Here is a 22,746-nt window from a genome sequence, read left to right on the forward strand (position 1 = left end):
ATTATTAATATTAGCATTCCTGGCTTTTAGCTTGGTAGAAGTTTTTTTCTTCCCTATTTTGATATTTCCAAATCTTTCAGCATGAATTATAAAAATAGTTTGCTTTTTTATGATAAAAAAGTTAAAAAAAAAACCTGGAAGAAATAGTTCTTACAAACACACACACACACACACACACACAATAAAATAAAAACAAATGAAAACAAACAAAAATCCCTGTTGAGCAATGCAAACACACATCACACTTTGATATTAATAAAATGAGACAAGCTGGGATATCTCATTGTGCATTTTCTCATGTGTTTCTGGAAGTCAGCTACAGGTACTAGAAATGAAGCTTCTTCTCAAAATAAATTTTCCGAAAACAACAACAAAAAAAATTGAAGAAAGAAGTGAGAAAAAGGATGAGAAATGTTGAAATCTTTTTACTGAGTTTATGAGTTGAGTGGGTAGCAGGGAAAGGATGGGTTGGGAGGGAACGGGGAGGAAAGGAAATAGGAGTTTTTGGTGATGTTCCACTCGTAAAAGTCAATGGATATTTTTCCAGGTACCAGCTAGTCCTTCCTGAAAATCCTCTAATGGCGACAGGCTGTGAAGCAGCAATAGGAAGATAAATGCTTTTCTGAAGAGTAATTTTAGTGCCGTGTGGAAAATGTGAAGGGGAAAAAAAATAAAGATCGAATGGAAAATCCATCCACGGGCCAACCCACACCACAGAAGCGTTGGGGACCTTGCGTGTCCTAATTAGCCCCTACACCCGGAGCAGCAGCCCCAGCAGAGGCCTCTCTCTGGGCAAATGCCCTCGTCCTTTGTGGGGGGCAGCCTGGGTAAAGAGCATTCATTTACTCCACATGCCCTGAGTGTGGCTATCATTTTGAGGGTGCAGAAGAATTGGAAAGTATAAAAAGCTAAGACCACCAAGCAGTGACCTTTTCCCCTTATTCTGCAATGCAAGTCTATTTTTCCATAATGGGTATTTAGATGTTTCTGAATGGAGCCTTCCTAATGCAGGCAGTGTTGCAGGGAAGCTGCTTGCAAACTCTAACCTCTCTCCAACTCAGCTTTTTTTCTACCCTAGTCAACCCTTTTGCAATCACGATGAAGTTCACGCAGATCTCACCAAGACTCATATCTCTTCCTTTTGTTTTCTCTCCGTGCTGAGATGATCCTCCTATAGTGCTCTTCGGAAGTTCAGAAATTTCCCATGCTCCTGTGGCAAGCTTTAGAGTTTCCAGTGCCGGAGCACCACCCAGCTGGCAGAAGCTAAAAACAAGATGGCGTCGTCATGAAATAAACCCTACTAGTATGTGGGGGATTCATAGCTTTCTCCCCTCTTCTTTGCTCATACAGCGTCTCTTCCAAGTCAGGGAATTTGAGATGATAGAAAATTCTAAGGATTTCCTGAGAGCTTCGTACTGAGACATCTTTAAATATCTAAGAGAAACATGGGCAACTGTAATTTCCTTCCTAGGACCACCTCATTAGATGATACTATTCTGTTTTAACAAGGGTAGCCAATGGCTGAAAATAAGAGTCACACCCCATGTTCAGAGCATTGCCATTTTATGTTTTGAGGTACAATTGACCCTTGAACAACTTGAAGGTTAGGGCGGTATGCATACTCCTCCATACTCCAAATTCTGTGTATAACTTTTGTCTTCCCAAAAACTTAACGACTCATAGTCCACTATTGACGGGAAACCTTATGCATAAGATAAACCGTTGATTAACATGTATTTTGTATGTTCTATGTATTTTGTACTGTATTCTTACAATAAAGTAAGCTAGAGAAAAGGAAATATTATTAAGCAAATTATAAGGAAGAGAAAATGTATTTGTTATTAAGTGGGAGTGGATCGTCATAAAGGTCTTCATTCTAGTTTTCTCTGTGTTGAGTAGGCTGGGGAGGAGGAGAGAGAGGAGAGGTTGGTTTTGCTGTCTCGGGTGTGGCAGGGGTGGAAGAAAATCCACATATAAGTGGAAACTTGCAGTTCAAGGGTCAACTGTATATTTTTTTTCCAGTCAAAGGGACTTTCTACTCCCACACAGGCAGTCATTGAGTTCTAATGGTTGACTTTTAAAACACAAAAACTGTAGGATCTACAGGAATAATTTCACATTTAATTGAAAACAGGAGACAATCCCAAAGGACTTAGCATAAAAGAGATGGTTCCTGGTCCAGTCTTAAGCCACCTGCTGTAATATGTTCAAAGTCCCTTTTTGGTCCTGATAGTCCAGGCAATAACTGGGAATGTTTACTACTCTTGTCTTTAATCCTTAGCCTAAGGGTTTGTCTGTTTCTGAATTTCAATTGTTGTCTTTTGAGGAGTTTCAGTCGGGTCTGGTTAGATGTAGAATTAAGTGGAACCTGATTTGAAGGAGTTTACTTTATTCCTTTGACTATAATTGAAAATGGTAGCTGGGACCAAGGGGGTGCTGACAAGATTGCTAGTTTGGCCTCTTGTGACCAAGAACCTGACTTGATGAAGCAGTGATGTGGGATTATTGCGTTTGAAATGATGAACTCACATAAGCTTTGGTACAGAAGTCGTCAAGAGCCTCAGGAGCACCAGGATCCAGCCTCGCCCAGCTGACTTAGGGAGAGCAATGGTTCCAGTTTGCTGGGGACTATTCTGGGTTTAAAAGGGAAAGTCTCAAGCTCTGGAAAACCCCTTAGTTCTGGGCAAACAGAAGAGTTGGTCACCTGGAATTTAAGTCTGAATGAATCAAAACCAAAAAACAACTAGGGAAACACTGATGATATGAGGTTTGAGTTTTCTTCCTGTGTGGGATGAACCCTGTTCACAATCATTTTACTAATTGGGGTGGAGAAGAATGAGAGAAAGGGAGGACAGGTGGAATATATATATACATATATATAGTTTTCGAGACAGGGTCTCACTCTGTCGCCCAGGCTGGAGTGTGGGGGTGAGATCATGGCTCACTGCAACCTCCACCTCCTGAGCTCAAGTGATCCTCCTGCCTCAACCTCCAGGGTATCTGGGACTACAGGTATATGCCACCATGCTTGGTTAATTTTTTGTATTTTTGGTAGAGACCAGGTTTTGCCATGTTGCCCACACTGGTCTCGAACTCCTGGAGTCAGTGATCCGCCCACTTTGGCCTCCCAAAGTGTTGGGATTATAGATGTGAACCTCTGTGCCAGGCTTGCATACATACATATATATGTGTGTGTGTGTGTATATGTGTATATGTGTGCATATATGTATATGTGTGTTTGTGTGTGTGTATATGTGTGCGTATATGTATATGTGTGTTTGTGTGTGTATGTGTATATGTGTGCATATATGTATATGTGTGCGTATATGTATATGTGTGTATATGTGCATGTATATGTATGTGTGTGTATATGTGTATATGTGTGCGTATATGTATATGTGTTTGTGTGCGTATATGTATATGTGTTTGTGTGTGTATATGTATATGTGTTTGTGTGTGTATATGTGTGCGTATATGTATATGTGTGTTTGTGTGTGTGTATATGTGTATATGTGTGCGTATATGTATATGTGTGTTTGTGTGTGTGTATATGTGTATATGTGTGTGTATATGTATATGTGTGTTTGTGTGTGTGTATATGTGTATATGTGTGCGTATATGTATATGTGTGTTTGTGTGTGTATACTTGCAATGAGACTGTGTTTTCAAGGCAGCCTGTCTTCAGTAGTGGCCAAGGTTAGAGAATGGACCAACTGTGATACCAGTGGAGGTTGAGCCTAAGCTAAGGAAAGCAATTTGGGATGAAGAATGAGTCTTTCCTTCATTCTGTCTTTCCTTTCTTCCTTCCTCCTTCTTTTTTGTTTTTTAATTTATATATGCTGTGTAGACAGCAAGGCTGAAACCATCAGAATGTGGGAGAATCTCCTCCAGAGGCAGCCACCCTCTGTGCTCCAGTACTTGATGTGAGTGTTCATCATGGGTCTGTCGCTCCAGAAGACCAAGGTTGATTCGGGGGCTGTGGTCAGCCTTCATGATGGAACTTGGCCTTTTGGCCCCTTCATTGTGTTTGTGAATCTATCCTGGATAGTGACCAACTCTCATGGTTTGTCCAGAGCTAAGGGATCTTCAAAGGCTTGAGACTTGCAGGTTTGGGCTGTAATATTAATATTATTTATACCTCTTTCTCATCTGCAGGGGTTAAATTGAATCCAAATAGTGTGCTGTTTACCTCTATTTCTCTCCATCTTTACCCAATCAAAAGTGAGAGCATTATTCACTAAACTGTGATATATATGTGTGTATATATATATAATCAGTCTGGCTCTGTTGCCCAGGCTGGAGTGTAATGGTGTGATCTCGGCTCACTGCAACCTCTACCTCTCAGGTTCAAGTGATTCTCATGCGTCAGTCTCCCAGGCAGCTGGGACTACAGGCATGTGCCACCACGCTCAGCTAATTTTTGTATTTTTAGGGAGAGATGGGGTTTTGCCATATTTCCCATACTGGTCTCAAACTCCTGGCCTCAAGTGATCTGCCCACCTCAGCCTCCCAAAGTGCTGAGATTACAGGTGTGAGCCACTGTGCCCAGACCCACTGTGAATAATATAAAACCCAGATATGCCAGGGTTTCTAAAAAGGGAGATTCTTCCTGTTGGCAAAAATGGCAGGACTTGTAGTCTTGCTCGTTGAGTCTTTGACACCACTGTGTCAAAGTGGCGTCTAAGTGTTTGTATTTTTTGTGTTTTTGGTAGAGACCAGGTAGAGACCAGGTTTTATATTTTTTGTATTTTTTGTAACACTTAAACTTGAGTTCAACAAATGGAAAGGGACAATTGCAAGGATATAATTCTGAAGAGGAACATGATGTTAAATAATCTGGCTTATAAAATCATATCACTGCATTTTCCAATTACTTTCTCTTCTTGGTCACCTTCCCACTTGGCTTTACCCCTGTGTTCACGGGACCGTGGGCATGTTTGATCCTACCTCCTGGGAAGGCCTGCAAGAGAAGCAAAAGACAGAGGCCCATAAAGACAGAGGTATTCCTTCTCATTCCTTTTTTTTTTTGAGACAGGGTCTCACTCTGTTGCCCAGACCAGAGTATATCGGTGCAGTTACTGCTTACTGCAGCCTCAAACACCCAGGCTCAAGCAATCCTCCCACCTTGATCTCTCAAAGTAGTTGGGACCACAGGCATGCATCACAATGCCTGGCTTATTTTTAAATTTGTTGTAGAGATGGGAGTCTCACTATATTGCCCAGGCTGGCCTTGAACTCCTGACCTTAAGTGATCCTCCCACCTGGGCCTCCCAAAGTGTTGGGATTACAGGCGTGAGCCACCACACCATGCCCCCTCTCATTCCTATCTCGGGACATCTTCAGGGTTCCATTTTGCTTCTAAGATCCTTCCTCCTCTCCGATGCTGGGATGTCCACTCCCTGCAGGGAGGGGCTAACTCCCACCCTGAACTTTGACCACTCTTACTCCAAGTCCTCAGTAGGGCCAGCATCAGACTCTAGCAGAGCAAGCCCGATGGCCACACAAAAGGCAGACACCCCCATCAGAGGACAGGGGCATTGGGTTGTCATACGACACTTTCCTATTTTCCAGAGTATGGCATGCAGAATTTTTAAATAGAAATCAGGGAATGGAGAAATTATATAGCTGTGCATATGTGACTGTATCTTACCTGGACATCAGTTTGCCCTTTGCTTGTGGTAAAATGATATAGACGATATCGTCTTGAGGGGTCATGGAGATTTTCAGACTCTTTGAGCAGACCTTTGAGATCTTCCTTGGTGAAACCACTTCTTAGTGGATTAGTATCCTTATAAATTATGAAAACATGGCACCTAACCATGAACGATGACCTCAACACAAATAAAATGATGAGAGTCAGGCTGCTGTGGACCTCAGAGGTTCTAGGGAGGTCTGTTCTCATGACCGCATGCATTTGAGTTGACCTAAAGATAAGAAAAATACACTTCAAAATATTAGGCTGCAGTTGCTTCACTGATCAAAAGGAGGCGGGAGTTGTTTTGAAGATTTCGTCTGGTTTCTACCGTGGTGGCATTGCAGGTCCACTTAGACTAGTTGTTTTGCATCCTCAGTCAACATATCCAGAAAGTGAAAGGGTCTGATGCCTGAAAAGAGAATAACAAAGCCCTCCAAGCTGGAGCAAATCTGACAACAAAACAGATTGCAGCAATAATAAGAAAAAAAATTCATTAAGCCAGACATGTTTGAAATACAGGGACTCCCTGTGGAACCACAATGAAGACAGACCAGACACAAAAGCATTCAGTGTCTCCACTGTAAAATCAAAGCTCCAGTTTATGGGGCGACTTTGAACATAGTTGAAGTAATAGGTTCATTATTCTGCCTAATTCCCACTTTTCACTGTGAAACAATGTTAAATGTTAGGATTTTTTGGAGGTATGAATTAACAAATACTGAGTTTCCATGAAATTTTTAGGGACATGTTTTATTTTCCCCATTAAAAATGTCAGCTATTTCTTTAATGTGGTTAATCTCCAGTGTTTTCCCAAAGAAGCAACTGATGATTAGACAGCAAAGTCAAACAGTTAATTTTAAGAATATGTGCTATGACCCAGAATTGGTGTGTAACGTTAGCTACAGATATAGAATCTGAAAGTGGGAACTGTCGTGGAATCTGGCAGGAAGAAGGTAGCACTTGGGCTAAAAGGAATCCAAAAATGAGTGTCATTGAAATTTTCACTACATCTTAAAATAATTTTTGAAATATTATTTAAAAATTTAATGAAAACCTTAGTTTACACAGAAATTTGACAAGTAAGTAATATTTGTAACAGTTCGGTGGGAGGAGGGCAGGAAAAAATTTTGCCAAATTGGACTTTCCTTTAAAAGAATCTTTAGAATTAAAATGTTACCACTAATGATGACATAATATACTGGCAGAAGGAAGATATGTTGGAATGATGTTAAAATGAGCAAGTTCAACGTATTTCTTGGCGGTCTTATGATCACGGACGTGGGTTTATTAAAAAATTGTTCTTGTAATGATTATGGGGGAAATTGTAACCTCGAATATCAGACAGTCTAAATTTAAACATTTCTTTTTATAGGTTTCTGTGATAAATTGTTAATATAGCGCTCCTTAAATAGTTGGTTATTAAATATGGCTCTGGGTTGTACAATAAGAATAAATGCAGTATCACTTTAAATAATCTTAAAAAGACTAATATCCCAGATATTTAATTTTACCAACACAGGACCCTATAAAGACTTGCAGGGCAGACATATTTCCTTTTTTGCAGATTTAAGAAATGTAAGCTTTTGGCTTGCCTAAAGCTGAGAACCGCTGGAGTGAGTAGCCAGCTCTTCCTTCCTCTGGATCAGTGCCCACTGTGTTTTGGTGATTGAAGAAGATGCTTTTGCTTCTGGGTTGCTCTTGAATGAGACCTAAAGGTTTAAAAATATTCTTGGCCAGGGCTGGGTATGGTGGCTCATGACTGTAATCCCAGCACTTTGGGAGGCCGAGGTGGGTGGATCACAAGGTCAGGAGATCGAGACCATCCTGGCTAACATGGTGAAACCCCATCTCTACTAAAAATACAAAAAATTAGCCGGGCATGGTGGCGGGCGCCTGTAGTCCTAGCTACTCAGGAGGCTGAGGCAGGAGAATGGTGTGAACCTGGCAGGCGGAGCTTGCAGTGAGCCGAGATCGCGCCACTGCACTCCAGCCTGGGCGAAACAGCAAGACTCTGTCTCAAAAAAAAAAAGAAAAAAATTATTGGCCTAGTTTCAGGTCAAAAAAATAATGCATCCTCACTCCTTGCCATTCTGTAGTGAATGAATGCACTATAAATCTTCATTTAACTTTTTTTTTTAATTACAACTTTTTTTAGAGACAGACAGGGTCTTGCTCTGTTGTCAGGCTGGAGTGCAATGGTGCAATCATAGCTCACCGCAGCCTCCATCTCTTGGGCTTAAGTGATCATTGACCTTGGCCTCCCGAGTAGCTGGGACTATAAGTGTGCACCACCATGCCTGGCTAATTTTTGTTTTTCTTTGTAGATTCAGGACCTTGCTATGTTGCCCAGGCTGGTCTTGAGTTTTTGATCTCAAGCAATTCTCCTGCCACGGCCTCCCAAAGCTCTGAGATTACAGGAGTGAGCCACCATGCCTGGCCCTAATTCTTCATTTTAATATATAAAATCTAGGTGCCCTTTTGTGTCCTATCTGTGGAATTGCCTGGTTTTATTCACCTATATTATATTTCCATCTGAGGGGAGTCCTAAGTTGCTACTATGATCAATGAATAATTTATCACTCACCATCATTTATTGAGCATATGCTGAAAACAAGTTGGCAAAGAACCGAGAATGAACTGCAGATATTTAAAGAACTTTTAGAATGATGGAAATTCTTGTAAAAGGGCTTTTGGGGAACAGTCTTTCATTATTAGACAAAAGAGGTTTTGTCTAATAGGCAAAGTATGGAGTTTGGGAGAAAGGTAAGGTGAGGATGTTACTTTGGGAGTCCCCAGCATGGAATCAGTCATCTAGGGTGTGAAAATGGATGGAAAAGAAAAGCTGATGTCTGAAAACTGTAGTCTAGCGATGCCAGAGTGTAGAGCAGGGCTCCCTTTCTAGCTGCACAGAAGTTTAAAATCATATAGCCTTGGAAGCCAAACTTAGGAAGTGTTCAGGAAAGGGAGATTGTTCAGCAGTGCCAAGCACAGCAGACGCAACAAATAAGACAACATTGGCCATTCATTTTGTCAATGGGGAGGTCGTTTTGACCTTGACAAGGGCAGTTTCTGTGGACTAGTGAAGATGAAAGTCTAAATGGAGTATATATTTTTTAATTTTAATTTTTTGAGGCAAGGTCTCACTCTGTCACCCAGACTGGAGTGCAGTGGCACGAACGCAGCCCACTGTAGCCTCCACCTCCTGGGCTCAAGTGATCCTGTCTCCTGGGCCTACCAAAGGGCTGGGATTATAGGCGTGAGCCACTGTGCCCTGCCTAAATGGAGTATTTTCATGAGAGGATAAGAAAGGAGAAAAGAAAGATGGTCAACACAGATAATTCTTTAGAGAAGTTTTATTACAAAAGGGAACAGAATATGGGAGGTGCATTGAGGGACTTGGAGTTAAGGGATTTTTTTTTTTTAAAGATGGTAAAAAGTTGCAGCCTGTTTTTCTGGTTTTGTTTTATTTTTTAGAGACAGGGTCTCGCTTTCTCACCCAGGCTAGAGTGCAGTGGTGGGACTGTAGCTCACTGCAGCCTTGAATGCCTTTGCTTAACCAATCCTCCCACCTTAGCTCCCTGAATAGCTGGGACTACAGGTGCACACCACCTTGCCCAGCTAATCTTTTCTATTTTTTTTTTTTTTTTTTGAGACAGGATCTCACTACATTGCCCAGGCTGAGCTTGAACTCCTGGGCTCAAGCGATCTATCTGCCACGACTCTCAAAGTGCTGGGATTACAGGTGTGAGCTACTGCACGGCCAAGGTTTTTGATATTATTGTGGCTAATGTCATCAACTCCTCAATATTCACTCCACTACAATGGATTAGCCTAAGCCAATCATGGTGACTGTGCAACTCATGCCAATGATGGGTTTCGGAATACACGAGTGACCTCACTTTAGTTGATGGATATGAAAAGAATTCTAACGCAAATGTGGAGAGCTGGCTTGAGGGAGACTTCAGGGAAAAGTTCTAAATTCCTTTACAAACCATTGAAGAAGAGATGATTCCTCCTCTTCTTTCTCTAGATGTTTTTAATTGTGAGGCCTGATTCAGCCATCTTATCTGATTCAGCTGATTCAGCCATCTTATCTGATTCAGCTGATTCAGCCATCTTATCTGATTCAGCTGATTCAGCCATCTTATCTGATTCAGCTGATTCAGCCATCTTATCTGATTCAGCTGATTCAGCCATCGTATCTCCAGTCTGTGACTGAGGCTAATACACATGGAGATCCAAGGGGAAAGAAATGCAAAGAAGTGGACCCGGAGCCTGACATATCATGCCTCAGGTAAACCTTCTCTTTAGGCTTTTTGTGATGTGAGCTAAAAAATTTCCTTACTTTACAGCTACTTTTAGTTGTGATTTCCTGTTACTCGCACCTGAAAACATCCTACTGATACTGATAAGTCCTGAAACATTGCTCTTCAGAAAGCTGTGTACATGCACACCTTGAAAAGATGCCACAATATGTTGCAATACATCCTTAAAATAAATAATAAATACTTAGGTTTCAATAAATCTAAATGCCATTTTGTACAATGAGTGTGTTTGTCAGTAAGACTTTTTGTCAAAATTAGTCTGATCAACTTTTGAAGTGTTGTGTGTATCAGGGGCCCAGTAAGTATTTGCTGGCTACACGTGACTGATGCTATCGGGAGGGTACCGGGGAGAGGTTTGCTCTGTGGCCTTGGGCCTCAGGGTGGAGGCAGGTTGTGTGAAGCCACTAATGTTGAAGGCAGTGTCACTCTTGATGGATCACATTTTGAAACTAGTTTTTGAATATCTCTTGAATCTTTTCTCTCAATTCCCAGAGAGTCTGCCTTTGTTTACTCCCTTATAATATCTTCACTGGATTCTTGCCAAGACATTCTAACTGTGCTATCCTGAGACTTCCCACTCCTCTGCTACAAGACAGTCTTATTCCTCAGCACTCTCTCCTTGTAGGTTAAGTCCCTTCCAAGATCCTTCCAAGTTCCTTCCTTACAAACATAAGCAATATGGTGCTCTCATTCTTCTGGTTTCCTGGATATTCCTGATATCTCTGCATCTTTGGGTTGCACACCCTTTGACCTTTGAGCTGGATACAGAAGACATGCACTACAACTTGATGGAGGAATGACTAGGGCAACCAGCAGTATATGCATGGTTGTCTGAAAAAACAAATTTGGTATGAACTGCTTCAGGACAGAAATGGAAAGCTGGAGGCCTGGGAAGTGAATTATGCCAGCAGGCAAGTTATCTAAAAAAATATTTTTTTGTTTTTTGTTTTTTTTCACTCTGTTGCCCAGGCTGGAGTGCAGTGGTGCAGTCTCAGCTCACTGCAACCTCCACCTCCTGGGTTCAAGTGATTCCCCTGCCTCAGCCTCCTGAGTAGCTGGGATTACAGGCACCCGCCACCACGCCCGGCTAATTTTTGTATTTTTAATAGAGATGAGGCTTCACCATGTTGGCCAGGCTGGTCTCCAACTCCTGACCTCAAGTGATCCGCCTGCGTTGGCCTCCCAGAGTGTTAGGATTACAGGCATGAGCCACTGCGCCCAGCCTAAAAAATGTTTTGAACAGGTTGCCGGCATTAAGAAATTGGGAGATTTTATATTCAATCATCTGGATTTCTGGCTTCTTTTGACGTCATTGGGCTCATTCCCAAAGAGCAGTAGCCAGTTGGGGCCCACTAGGGTCCCTCCTTCTGGGGGTTCTCAGTTTGACTCATTCCTCAGCCAGCCTTTCTGTTACCTGTGTGGTGCACTCAGCCTTAGCTTTGGGATTATTCCAGAACTTCCAATGCTCTGCTCTTACGTGTTCATGGTCCAGGTCTCTGTGGACTGTGTCAGAGGCCATCACTGCCCTAGTTTGGGTATCAAAAGCTCCATTATACATTTGTCCTTTGGTGCCCAAATGCCTCCTTGTTTCCTGCAACAAGCCAAAATTTGGAAACCTGGTTTCTGATTAGAGCTCAGCTTTCTTTTGAAGTCTCTCACTTTTCTGAATTCTCACTTTTCAGAGTGTCAGCGTCCTTATTTGTAAAATACATTATCTGGACAGATGAGTTGTGAGGTTGTGGACTGTATGTGGTTATTGTGAATTTATTCTGAAACGTGTCTGCGTGTTATGTGTCCCTTAGTTGAAGGGTACAGAGCTGGTGGGGAGCGTCCTCTATCTAGCAGGACCCTTGCCTGACATGGGGGATAACGGCCTATTTCCGTCCTGTCAAACCTGAAGCCTGGGGAATTTCTGAAATACTGAAACCCACTCCTTTGGCTTATGGCTCCGTGTAAGCTGTAAAACACACACTCAACACTTGATACTTTTCATTACGATGAAAGGACTCTCAAGTGCAAGTGACAGAGTATGTTGATCTACGGTTAGGGGCATAACACTGTGCTTGACTGTCTTCAGAAGAGTTTTGCCCAGTTGTGGCTTTAACTTGACATCCAGACAACAAAGCTCCCTGATCACATTTAATAAGAAAATTTAATAACCCCTTATTGAGTATTTCTGCTACCCCATAGATTAACCTTTAACAAATGAAGTTTTCGTTGCCACACAGCCTCAAGAATGTTCTCTCTGTGATGAATGTGTCTAAATTTGTGTGGACATTAGGACTCCGGAGGCTGGGAAAGTCCCATTGTGTGTGGAAAAGTTCCCAGGGAGCCAGCTCCAGTGGAACTGATGTCACCAAGACACTAGGAATGACTTCCAGAGCCGACAGCCTCCTAATCACACTCATCCACACTAAATTACAACGTACAGGAGAAACCCATTTCTCCGGGTGTTTAAATACTAGACACACATAAGCAGCCAAATAATTTCCCCAAGATTTTTCAATACATGGTCATCTATTTAAAAATGGAATGATGGACCGGGTGTGCTAGCTCACACCTGTAATCTCAGCACTTTGGGAGGCTGAAGCGGGAAGATTGCTTGAGCCTAGGAGTTCGAGACCAGCCTGGGTAACATAGCAAGACCTCATCTCTACTAAAGATTAAAAAAAAAATAGCTAGGCATGTGTGCCTGTAGTCCCTGCTACATAGGAGGTTGTTGTGGGAGGATAGCTTGAGCCCAGGACTTTGAGGCTGCAGTGAGCTATGATTGTGCCACTGCACTCTAGCCTGAGTGATGGAGTGAGCCCCTGTCTCGAGAAATAAAATAAAAATCGAACAATGGGTTACTGTGGGTCACAGCAGCACAGCAGTTGTTGGGAGTGTTCGTGATAATGTGATGCGACAGTTGGTGTTGTCATGGAGACTAATCCACATTATATGGACAAGAAAAAGAGTCAAAAAATGTCCGTATTTTATTTTGTGAATACCTTATAAGCATTATGAAACAATGCTTATTTACCATTTAGCAGGAGATACTCTAGATGTACAAGCTTGAAGAGAATTTGAAAGAAAGAACTGATAACACCGCAGGATCTTTCCCAAGAGCTGTTGCATCACTGTTTCCTGGGGTTTAACTGGATGATATCACAACAAATCCTTCTACATGATTTTGTCATACTGCTCCCTCTAGATCAGAGAAATTTTGATTTACAATCATTTTTATTTATGATTATGAATGATGGCTTTGAAGATCTTTTAAGACAATGAATGTGTAATGGAAATTTCTATTCCTTTCAGGTTATGTTGGATAAGTACACACCTTGAATTATGTTTAGTCTCTATTATTTAAGGTTTAATTACTGTTGTGATTTTTTTTTTCATTTTCAGGTAAGCCTAGAATTGTATGATTGGAACTCAATGACGGTAAGTACTTATTACACGCCACAGTGTGTCTGCATGATAGATGATATATTTTTATTAACTGAAAAAGTTTTCTAGTATATATACATATACACACACACACACACGTGTACTTAGCACTTACTTATTCTAACGAAACTTTACATTCCTTATTATATACTATACCTTATGTGCTCAAAGTGCCTTTTTGCACCCTTGGATCTGTTTGAAATCAAGATTTCTGGCTTGTAGATGTATTTTTAACTGGGAACAGATGAGCCCCTGGCCACCTGGGTGAATTATTTGGGACTGTGGTGTGTGCCACTTTGGCACTCTGCACCCTACGTGTTTCTTCTGCTTCTCTAGGGAGGTGATTGGTGAGTCTTAGGGAGGGGCCAGGACAAAGGTCCTGTGGCCTGGGGAGGACAGGTTATAGTTTAAGCTAACACCCTATACATGCTAGGAAGTCACCAAGGAAGGAAGTGGCCTTGTCCCCCGGGGGAGTTTGCATTTGTGTGCCTGTGGCTTGTGACGTACCCAGGGTGACTAGAGAGAATGGCTAGGTCCTGGAGCAGTCTCACCTTTTAAATTTTAAGTTAATTATTACTTTTTGAAAGGAAGCTTCCCTGTGTTGTGCAGGCTGGCCTCGACCTCCTGGGCTCAAATGATCCCCTAATCTCAAGTGATCCTCAGGCTGAGATGACAGTAGCTGGGACGACAGGCATGGGCCACTGTACTAATCCTTTTTCATACTGCTATGAAGAAATACCTGAGACTGGGTAATTCACAGAAAAAAAAAAGAAGTTTAATGGACTCACAGCTCCACACGGCTGGGGAGGCCTCATAATCATGGGGGAAGGTGAAAGAGGAGCAAAGTCATGTCTTACATGGCAGCAGGCAGGAGAGGGGGTGCAGGGGAACTCCCCTTTATAAAACCATCAGATCTCATGAGACTTGTTCACTATCACAAGAACAGTATGAGAAAAACCCATCCCCATTATTCAATTACCTCCCATCAGGTCCCTCCCATGACATGTGGGGATTATGAGAACTATAATTTAAGATGAGATTTGGGTAGGGACACAGCCAAACCTATCAGCCACTGTGCCCGGCCAAGCCTACAGCACCCAGTATTTCCAGGTGGTCTCCCATCCAAATACAAACCAGGCCCAAACCTGCTTAGCTTCTGAGTTTGGATGAGATCAGGTGCATTATCTTCAAGATGTAGTATTTGCACCATCAATTCTAGCTTCTACACAATGTGCAGGGACATTGAATAGATCTTGTCCAAATCCCAATTTTTCTCTGTCAAGCATTGCCTCATCCTATAGTAGGAATGAGATAGAGAACATAATGCCACGGTTCAACCACCCTAGAGTGACAGAAAAATGAGATGGGTGGAGATAAATACTACTACAAAAGCTCTCCTGTTTCCTAAGTGCTCAGCATTCTATAGCAGATGGAAATAAAATGGGCATCTATTCTGGACTCCAATGTTACCTTGTCCAGGACTTTGTGACTGTCATCGAGGTATGACTACATACCTGTGTCCAGTTAACAACCAAAATAAGAGCAATGTCTCCTTCCGATCTCCACTTCCCCTACTTGGAGGATGTGTGTGTGTGGGGAAAGATTGCCTGCTGAACCTCCACACAACTTTGGACCCCAACATCCCTCTCAAATTTGCACTTGCTGTTTCAGGTCAGTTAAGCTGATATTAATGTTCCTTCTCATCTATTCCCCTCCCTTTTTGACGTAAAAAAACAAAAAACAAAAAACTTTCATTCCCTTGCTTAAGGCCAGATGCCATGAATGAAGAGGGCTGGTGAACAGTGAATATGTGGCACAGTGGCTTACGCCTGTAATCCCAGCACTTTGGGAGGCCAAGGCAGTAGGATCACCTGAGGTCAGGGGTTCGAGACCAGCCTTGACCACATGGCGAAACCCTGTCTCTACTAAAAATACAAAAAGTAGCCAAGCATGGTGGCAGGCACCTGTAGTCCCAGCTACTGGGGAGGCTGAGGCAGGAGAATCTCTTGAACCTGGGAGATGGATGTTGCAGCGAGCAGAGATCGTGCCATTGTACTCCAGCCTGGGCGAGAGAGACTCCATCAAAACAAAACAAAACAAAACAAAACAAAACAAAACAAAACAAAAACCCAGTGAATATGCGTGAGGGAGAAGCTTTACTATCTTGTGAACAAAAGGAAATGTGTTCTGAAGGCATCAGGTAACTTATCTTTGAATCTCTGGGACATTGTCACAGGACTGTGGGGCGTTTAAGCCCAGACAGAACTGTCTGAAATTATTAAACGAAGGAGTCCCGCATTCATGGTGACTCAACCTGTTAGCACTTCCTTTCTTCTGGGATCCAGCCTGTTGTGGCCTCTTTAGTATCAGCAGTGGCTGTGCAGAACATTGCCAAGCCCTTAGCAACCTATTCAGCAGCTCTGTGGGGATGGCTGGGGAGCCCCAGGCTTGCAAATGCAACTGTGAGTCAGCCTGGAAAGTCGGCACCATGGTGCCCTCTCCCTGCCAGGCTCCTTCCAAGAAATTCCCAGCTACCCTGCTGTTTATTAAACAGCTCAGTAAAGAAAGCACAGGGGGCAAAACAGCCATCCTATATGAGCAGAAGGCATTCACAAGTTGCCAGAGTGATTTTGTCCGAGTGTTTGGCCTGGAGGTGGCTGAAAGAGGAATAATGAAACAGAACGGGCGGTCCGAGCGGACATGAAACAGCGATTACACAGTGGGTATTTCTTTGTAGTTAGGCACTCTCTTTGCCAGCATGAAACTCAACTTGAACTTACTCAACAGTTTAAAGTCAGGGGATTCCAGAGACTTAGCTTTGGAAAACACGTGAAGAAATGTTCGGAGGCAATGCTGACATTTATAAGGCTGATGCGAAAGATCGCATGTGTGAATGGAAATGCTTTATCATTATGGATTTATCCTCTAATGATGCATGCTTGTAAAGCAGTATCCTGAAGCAATGGAGATATTAAAATACATAAAAAATTATCAATAATTTTATACACACACACATCCAAAATCAGCTGCATTTTTACAGATTAGCTATTTAACTGGTCAAGGGCAGTTAGGCTTAATTAATGTGAACTTAGCCACTAAAGTTAATAAATTCTCCCATGGGAGCTATGAATCGAGAGGGTGAAAGGAAGTTGTCTATTTAACAGCTAATTAAATCACTAGCGTTTTCCAACAGTATCATTTTCTGGGTTTTGCAAGCTAACAAGGAAGCATCACTTTGATTTTTTTTTTTAATCAAGAAGATTTAAGATAATTTTTGCTCTGTAAAGCAACAAAAAAAATAATTCATATAGACTTCATGGAAGATTTGTTTGTTTGTTTGTTTTTAAAAAAGCCTTAACTATTATAAGTATTTCCCTAGTTGCCTGTAATCTAAAAAGTCAAGACATTTGCTATTGGATTAACAATGCTTTGACTGACTCACATACTGATTTTGAGTTATTATTTCAGCTAAGATGAAAGAAAGTTTCATAAAGAAGGCAGTGAAAACCCAGGATCCCTGGCCCCCAGGGTGGTTTTGTGGTAATGAGTTAAGAGGTTAGGGAGCTTTAATCAGTGACTTTGGCATCTTTACTCAATATATGAAAGAATTACGAAGGTTCCTTAGGTACTGTTCTTCCTCCCAAGGAGGGAGCTTAAAACTCAAAAACTTAAGGATTTAAGTGCATTGATTAAAATTCAGTTGTGAGAGAGGGGAGAATTCTTGTTTGAGAATTCCCTGCATAATCATTTGACAATCACTATAAGACTTTCTTGTAACACTTTATGGAGGTAAATTTAAATATAGTAAAGTGAAAAAAATCTAAGGCAAAAAATGTGATGACTTTTATACATATGCTTATAACCACGTGACTAGCACACAGTTCTGTGTTCCTCAGCTGAGTGCGATTCTAGTCTTTTAAGAGAAGGTTTTTGTTCTGCTTGTTTTTTTTTTTTTTTTCTTTTTAACAGCCTGGCACTTAAAGTGAGCCAAATATTTCACCAGGTATAGTCAGCTGTAGAACTAGTGATCTTGTCCAATGCTGTAAGAAAAATAGGCTGTGATTAAACTTGTTAAGTAATAATGGTTTACTGGGGCTGGGCACAGTGGCTCACACCTGTAATCCCAGCACTTTGGGAGGCCGAGGCAGGTAGATCACCTGAGATCAGGAGTTTGAGACCAGGCTGGCCAACATGGTGAAACCCTATCTCTACTAAAAATGCCCAATTAGCCGGCGTGGTGGCACATGCCTGTAATCCCAGCTACTTCGGAGGCTAAGGCAGGAGAATTGCTGGAACCCAGGAGGTGGAGGTTGCAGTGAGCCAAGATCATGCCATTGCATGCCAGCCTGGGCAACAAGAGCAAAACTCCATCTCAAAAAAAGAAAAAAAAAAAGAAGAAGTAATAACGGTTTATTGGACTTGATTTTGGTACCTCCTTGAAAGATTTTGAAGAGCAATTTTGAGCATGTGAATTTTTGCAATAAGAGATTATTTTACTCCTTCCTAAGATAGGATTCCCCTATAGTCTCAGGATAGTTCTTTGAATAGTATATTTCAGCCTCAGGGAATCACATTTTAGTACTTCATTTTATAGTGGGTGGATGAAAATTTCATTATGGGTGTTCATCAATTCTCATAATTTAAAATCATAAATTAAAAATCACTAATTTAAAAGGGTTTAATGTCTCCATTGTGGAAGGCATTTGGGAGCTTGGCGTTTGAGTTAGTTTCCTGACCCAAAGGCTTAGACAGTGGAAGTATCATTTCCCTAGTCTCCAGCATTCTTTAAAAACAGGATTACAAGAGATAATATATGCAGTGCCTGGCACACAGCAGTGGGGAGAGCAAATGTAAACTCTTTCCTCTTTCCTCACCATCCTTCTCCTCCTTGATTCCACTTCTAAATGCCACAGCTGAGTACTGGTAGCTGTGAATAGATCAAGAGATGTCAGACAGTGGAGACAGGTGAATCTTGAGTTAAGGCGAAGATGAGGGTGAGGTGTTGGTGGAGAACATAGGTAGGTTCAGGTTCTAGAAGGCGAACTGGTCTGGTGTCCTGAAATATAAACCTTATTGGCAAACATAGGCAAGAGAAAGTCCAAGTGATGAGAGTTGATGTTAAGCACCAATGGATATTGGGAAACAGTTGAGCAATGGCGATTAGTTGAGCACAATCATTCCATTCAATTCAACGAACACTTATGGAGTCCTTTCTATGTGCAACTAAATGCTCTAAGATTTCTGAGTTAGGAACAGCCTAGCATGTGGCAAGTATAATTGATGGCTGATTGCCGACCTTGGGCAAAGACAATCAATCTCTGCTCTGGCTTGAGTAATCTGGTTTGGGTAGATAAGGATCACAGTGAGCACTGTGTTTGGGGAGGGTGTAGAGTGGGGGATGACACATTTCTGCATGTGCTGATGGTTGCAACCAAAGACAGGGCTTCTGAGAGACATATGTTGTAAATGTTCCATCTGGTTGGGCTGTTCCCATTTGTATCTGTCTCCCTCTGGTGCTAGATTTTTTTGGTTTTATGTGTTTCTAAAACAGAATCCGGTCAATTCCCTCTGAGGTCTTCAACTGGAGTTTGGGTTGGGAGGGCCATGGTGTGTAGGGTTTGGAGCCACGTGGGGCCTGCCAGCCCTATTAAGTTGCATTCTTTTGAAGTGTGTATCTCCCCTTGCTCCAGCCCTGTTCCCCACCTGTGAAGCAGCTTTTGACTTCCATATTATGGAATATTATGCACATAAGAGAAAAGAGCTTCATTTTATTTTCTGTTTTTTTCCATACTTCGTCAACAATTAACCATGTTAGAAAAAGTAGAGCTGAAATAATCCCATCAGGAATTGGCGCTGGGTTTCTGGAAAACTTAGCCCTAACCACCTCTTTTATTTAGTGTGTTTGTCTAGGAATTGAGAGAAGCTTGAGTGTTGGTTTATCTTATGTTTCCAACTAAGAGTAATTTCATAAATACTAGAAACCTTGCAGGGAAAAAACCTATTTTCATAAAATGATTAATGCACCAGGCAAGGGAAATTCGAATGAGGCACTAGGCAAGAGAAATTTGAATGAGTGGAGACTAGAATTGGGCTCCTTGATCTTTTTCTGCATGCAGCACTTCTTTTATTTGGAAGCAATCCTCAAAGTTTGGAAATCTGTTTAGGTTATGAAACCCAGTATTCAGATGACTGTCACATCTTCATTAAACAAAACAAAACACAATTTTCTGTCTTCTGAACTGAAGAGTTCCCTCTATGGAGTAGGGGATGTGGTGGGCTCTCTAGCCTATGAATATAGGATCTAACTGCACACATCCCTTTATGCTGAGGGGCCTCCCAGTTATAAGGCTGATGTTGTTTTTTATGACAAGAAACTATTTGCAAAATTTGATTTAGGAATCAATTAGCTAAATTTAAGATTATGGAAATGAACCAGAAAGAGAAGCCTCTGATAAACAACTTCGGCTATTGGGAGGCGGACCCCTCACATCCCATGGGGCCTCCAATCAGAGGCCTCGAGAGAATCGCTAGGAAGCCTGAGAATGGGTGAGGCCTGGGCCCCTGGAGACTGCTCCTGGCCCCTGGCCTTCCTCTACTTTGGGAGAGACCACCCTGTCCTGGAAACGTGCTCCGTGGTGACGCCACGGCGCAGGGTTGGCCTTCTGGAGTCCATGTCTCTGGAAGGCGCATCCACATCCCGCTTCTAGTTCACACTGAGTGAGGCTGGGAGAGGGTTTCCAGGGGCACTTCCGTTTCAGCTTGTTTCTATTTTAATGCCTGGAGACAATTAAAGACCAATGTCTGGTGCCAGTATTTTTTTTTTTTTTTCCACAGTTCACGCTATTCTTAGAAACAGTTGAGCCAGTGGCGGTGGAGTCTGAAGGCTCTGGAATCTTTTCCTTCGTGTGGCAGCAACTTATTTTTCCTGCGGAGGCTCGGTGGTGCTTTTCTTGGGCTCAGGATTGCGGCTTGGATGGCTCATTCCCTGGGAGTGCACACACTGAGCCCTTTGGAAAGGCAGCAGCAGGACAAGGATCAGCGGCAGGCAAAGAGGCAAAAAAAGCAGGACCCGGGTTCCATAGGCAACTGCTTTATTTACAGTTCCAAAAACGGTGCTTGTTCAACTATCTTGAACTTTTGTAGAAGTTCAAACTTGGAAATTGTAGTGATGAAATGAGAGCTGTGTTTTAAAAATTACTTTTAACTGTCTATGAAGCAAGTCTACATTTTGGCAAAATGGGCTGCTTTTAATCTGGTCATGTGGGATTTTAAAAAAAATTTAATTCAGCTGGATTTTGCAAAGCCCTTGCATTGTATGACATGAGGTTATTTAAGGTATAATTTTGTCTTCAAAGAGAAGAAATAAGACACACGCATGGTTTTTTAAAGTAAAAATAATGAGGGAATGTTATTACCTAAGAGCATATATTAGAAAGCTCACTTGCAGTGATATTGAACTGGGAACATTCCAGAAGGATTCCACGTGAAGCAGTGTTTGCTTTTGTATGTTTGAAATGCTCCATAATAAAATTGAAAAACTGTAAGAGCAAAAGAAATAATAATACGGATTATGAAGTAATTAAAATGAAGCAGAGAAAAAACCTGTAGGATGCAGCCTAAATAAATGATACTTTAAATCAAGCTTATCCAACCCATGTCTTGTAGGCCACAATGTGGCCTAGGACATATCTGAATGCGGCCCAACACAAATTCGTAAACTTTCTTAAAATATTGTGAGACTTTTTTTTTTTTTTTTTTTTTTTTTAGCTCATCAGCTATCATTAGTGTTAGTGTATTTTACGTGTGGCCCAAGACAATTCTTCTTCTTCTGATGTGGCCCAGGGAAGCCAAAAGACTGGCCACCTCTGGTTTAAATAAACATTTACAGCCTCAGTCACATATATTAGAAAATTAGAAAGACTGAAAAATTTGCCAGCTATGTGCTTGACACAGTACAATAGAAAAACAACAGCAAAGCAAGCAGAAAGAAGTCAGAAGAAGGAAGGAAACCATAAAGATAAGGAGAGCAATTAATGAGCTAGAAAACAAAGTAATAATGCAGAAAATCAACCCAACTAAAAGCCGGTTCCTTGAAAAGAGTGATAAAGCCATATCTGGCAAGAATGACCAAGGACGAGAGAAGAAAAAGCATGAAAAAGAAACAGAGCATAACTACTGATGGAGATTTTAAAGCCTGTAAGAGAATATTATGGACAAATTCCTGACAATACATTTGGAAACAGAGAAATCAGACAATCTCCTAGAAAAATATTAATTACAAAAACTGATGAAAGAAAAAGCTGGAATATACCTATAATCAACAAAAGAAGTGAATCAAGTTAATAATCTACAGCCTTCCTTTCCCGGATGCCTCCCTCTCCAAAAAACAGGCCAGACACAGCCAAGTTTACAAAATCTTCAAAGAACAGATAAGCACTACTTTGTATAAACTTTTTCAAAGAATAGAAAAAGGACAACTTCCCACATCATTTTGTATGCATAACCTTGATAATAAAACTGAACAAGTAAAGTAGAGTGTAGCAAAATTATAGGTCATTGTTAATTATGAAATGAGTGTAATGATCTTAAATAAAATATTAGTAAACCAAATCTATCAAAATATTTAAATAATACATTTTTGACCAGTTAGTGTTTATCCTAATGTGGCAGGATGGTTTACATTAGGAAATCTTTTTAATGTAATTCACCACATCTGTACATTTAAAGATGTTCAAATGTTACTATACATTGCTTACCGTTTTATGTCTGTAAAATATAAAAATATAGTCAATTACTGTCTATCTCTGGTGATGGAGAGTAAACAATGAAATGGGGATGCTTTAGCTGACACTAAAATATTTTCTTTCTCAAAAAATAAAAAGGTAACTAAAGGAAAGATTGTGTTAAGGATAACACTTCTTAGATCTAGTGGATGAACCCCTTGGTCATTGTCATTGTTTTCATTTCTTCTGAATTGCTGAGATATTACACAATTAAACATATTTAAGAAAGAAAGAGAAAAGGGCAAAATCTGGAACTTAGGTTATATCCAGCACTGTTCTATTGATATATTTCATTTATATTCATTTATGCACTAAATGAATGTTTCTACTAAAAATACAAAAATTAGCTGGGCATGGTGGCACGTGCCTGCAATCCCAGCTACTTGGGAGGCTGAGGCAGGAGAATTGCCTGAACCCAGGAGGCAGAGATTGCAGTGAGCTAAGATCATGCCACTGCTATAATAGATTATCTGATAGAATAGATTATCTCTTCCATTTAAAGTTTTTTCTT

General features: G+C 41.3%; 1 protein-coding gene across 1 annotated transcript in view; it reads left to right on the forward strand.

Moving 5' to 3' along the window:
- Nucleotides 1-22,062, forward strand: part of LOC100937132 (putative uncharacterized protein C10orf126) — a 35,886-nt gene extending 13,824 nt beyond the window's left edge. The window contains exons 4-5 of the mRNA XM_003777533.3: nt 13,411-13,446; nt 20,287-22,062. Coding sequence (XP_003777581.2) covers nt 13,411-13,446; nt 20,287-20,595 — 345 coding nt within the window. The 3' untranslated portion in view covers nt 20,596-22,062. The remainder of the gene's footprint in view (nt 1-13,410; nt 13,447-20,286) is intronic.
- The last annotated feature ends 684 nt before the right edge of the window (nt 22,063-22,746 follow it).

Source organism: Pongo abelii, chromosome 8 (assembly GCF_028885655.2).
Source record: "Pongo abelii isolate AG06213 chromosome 8, NHGRI_mPonAbe1-v2.0_pri, whole genome shotgun sequence".
Lineage (NCBI taxonomy): Eukaryota > Metazoa > Chordata > Mammalia > Primates > Hominidae > Pongo > Pongo abelii.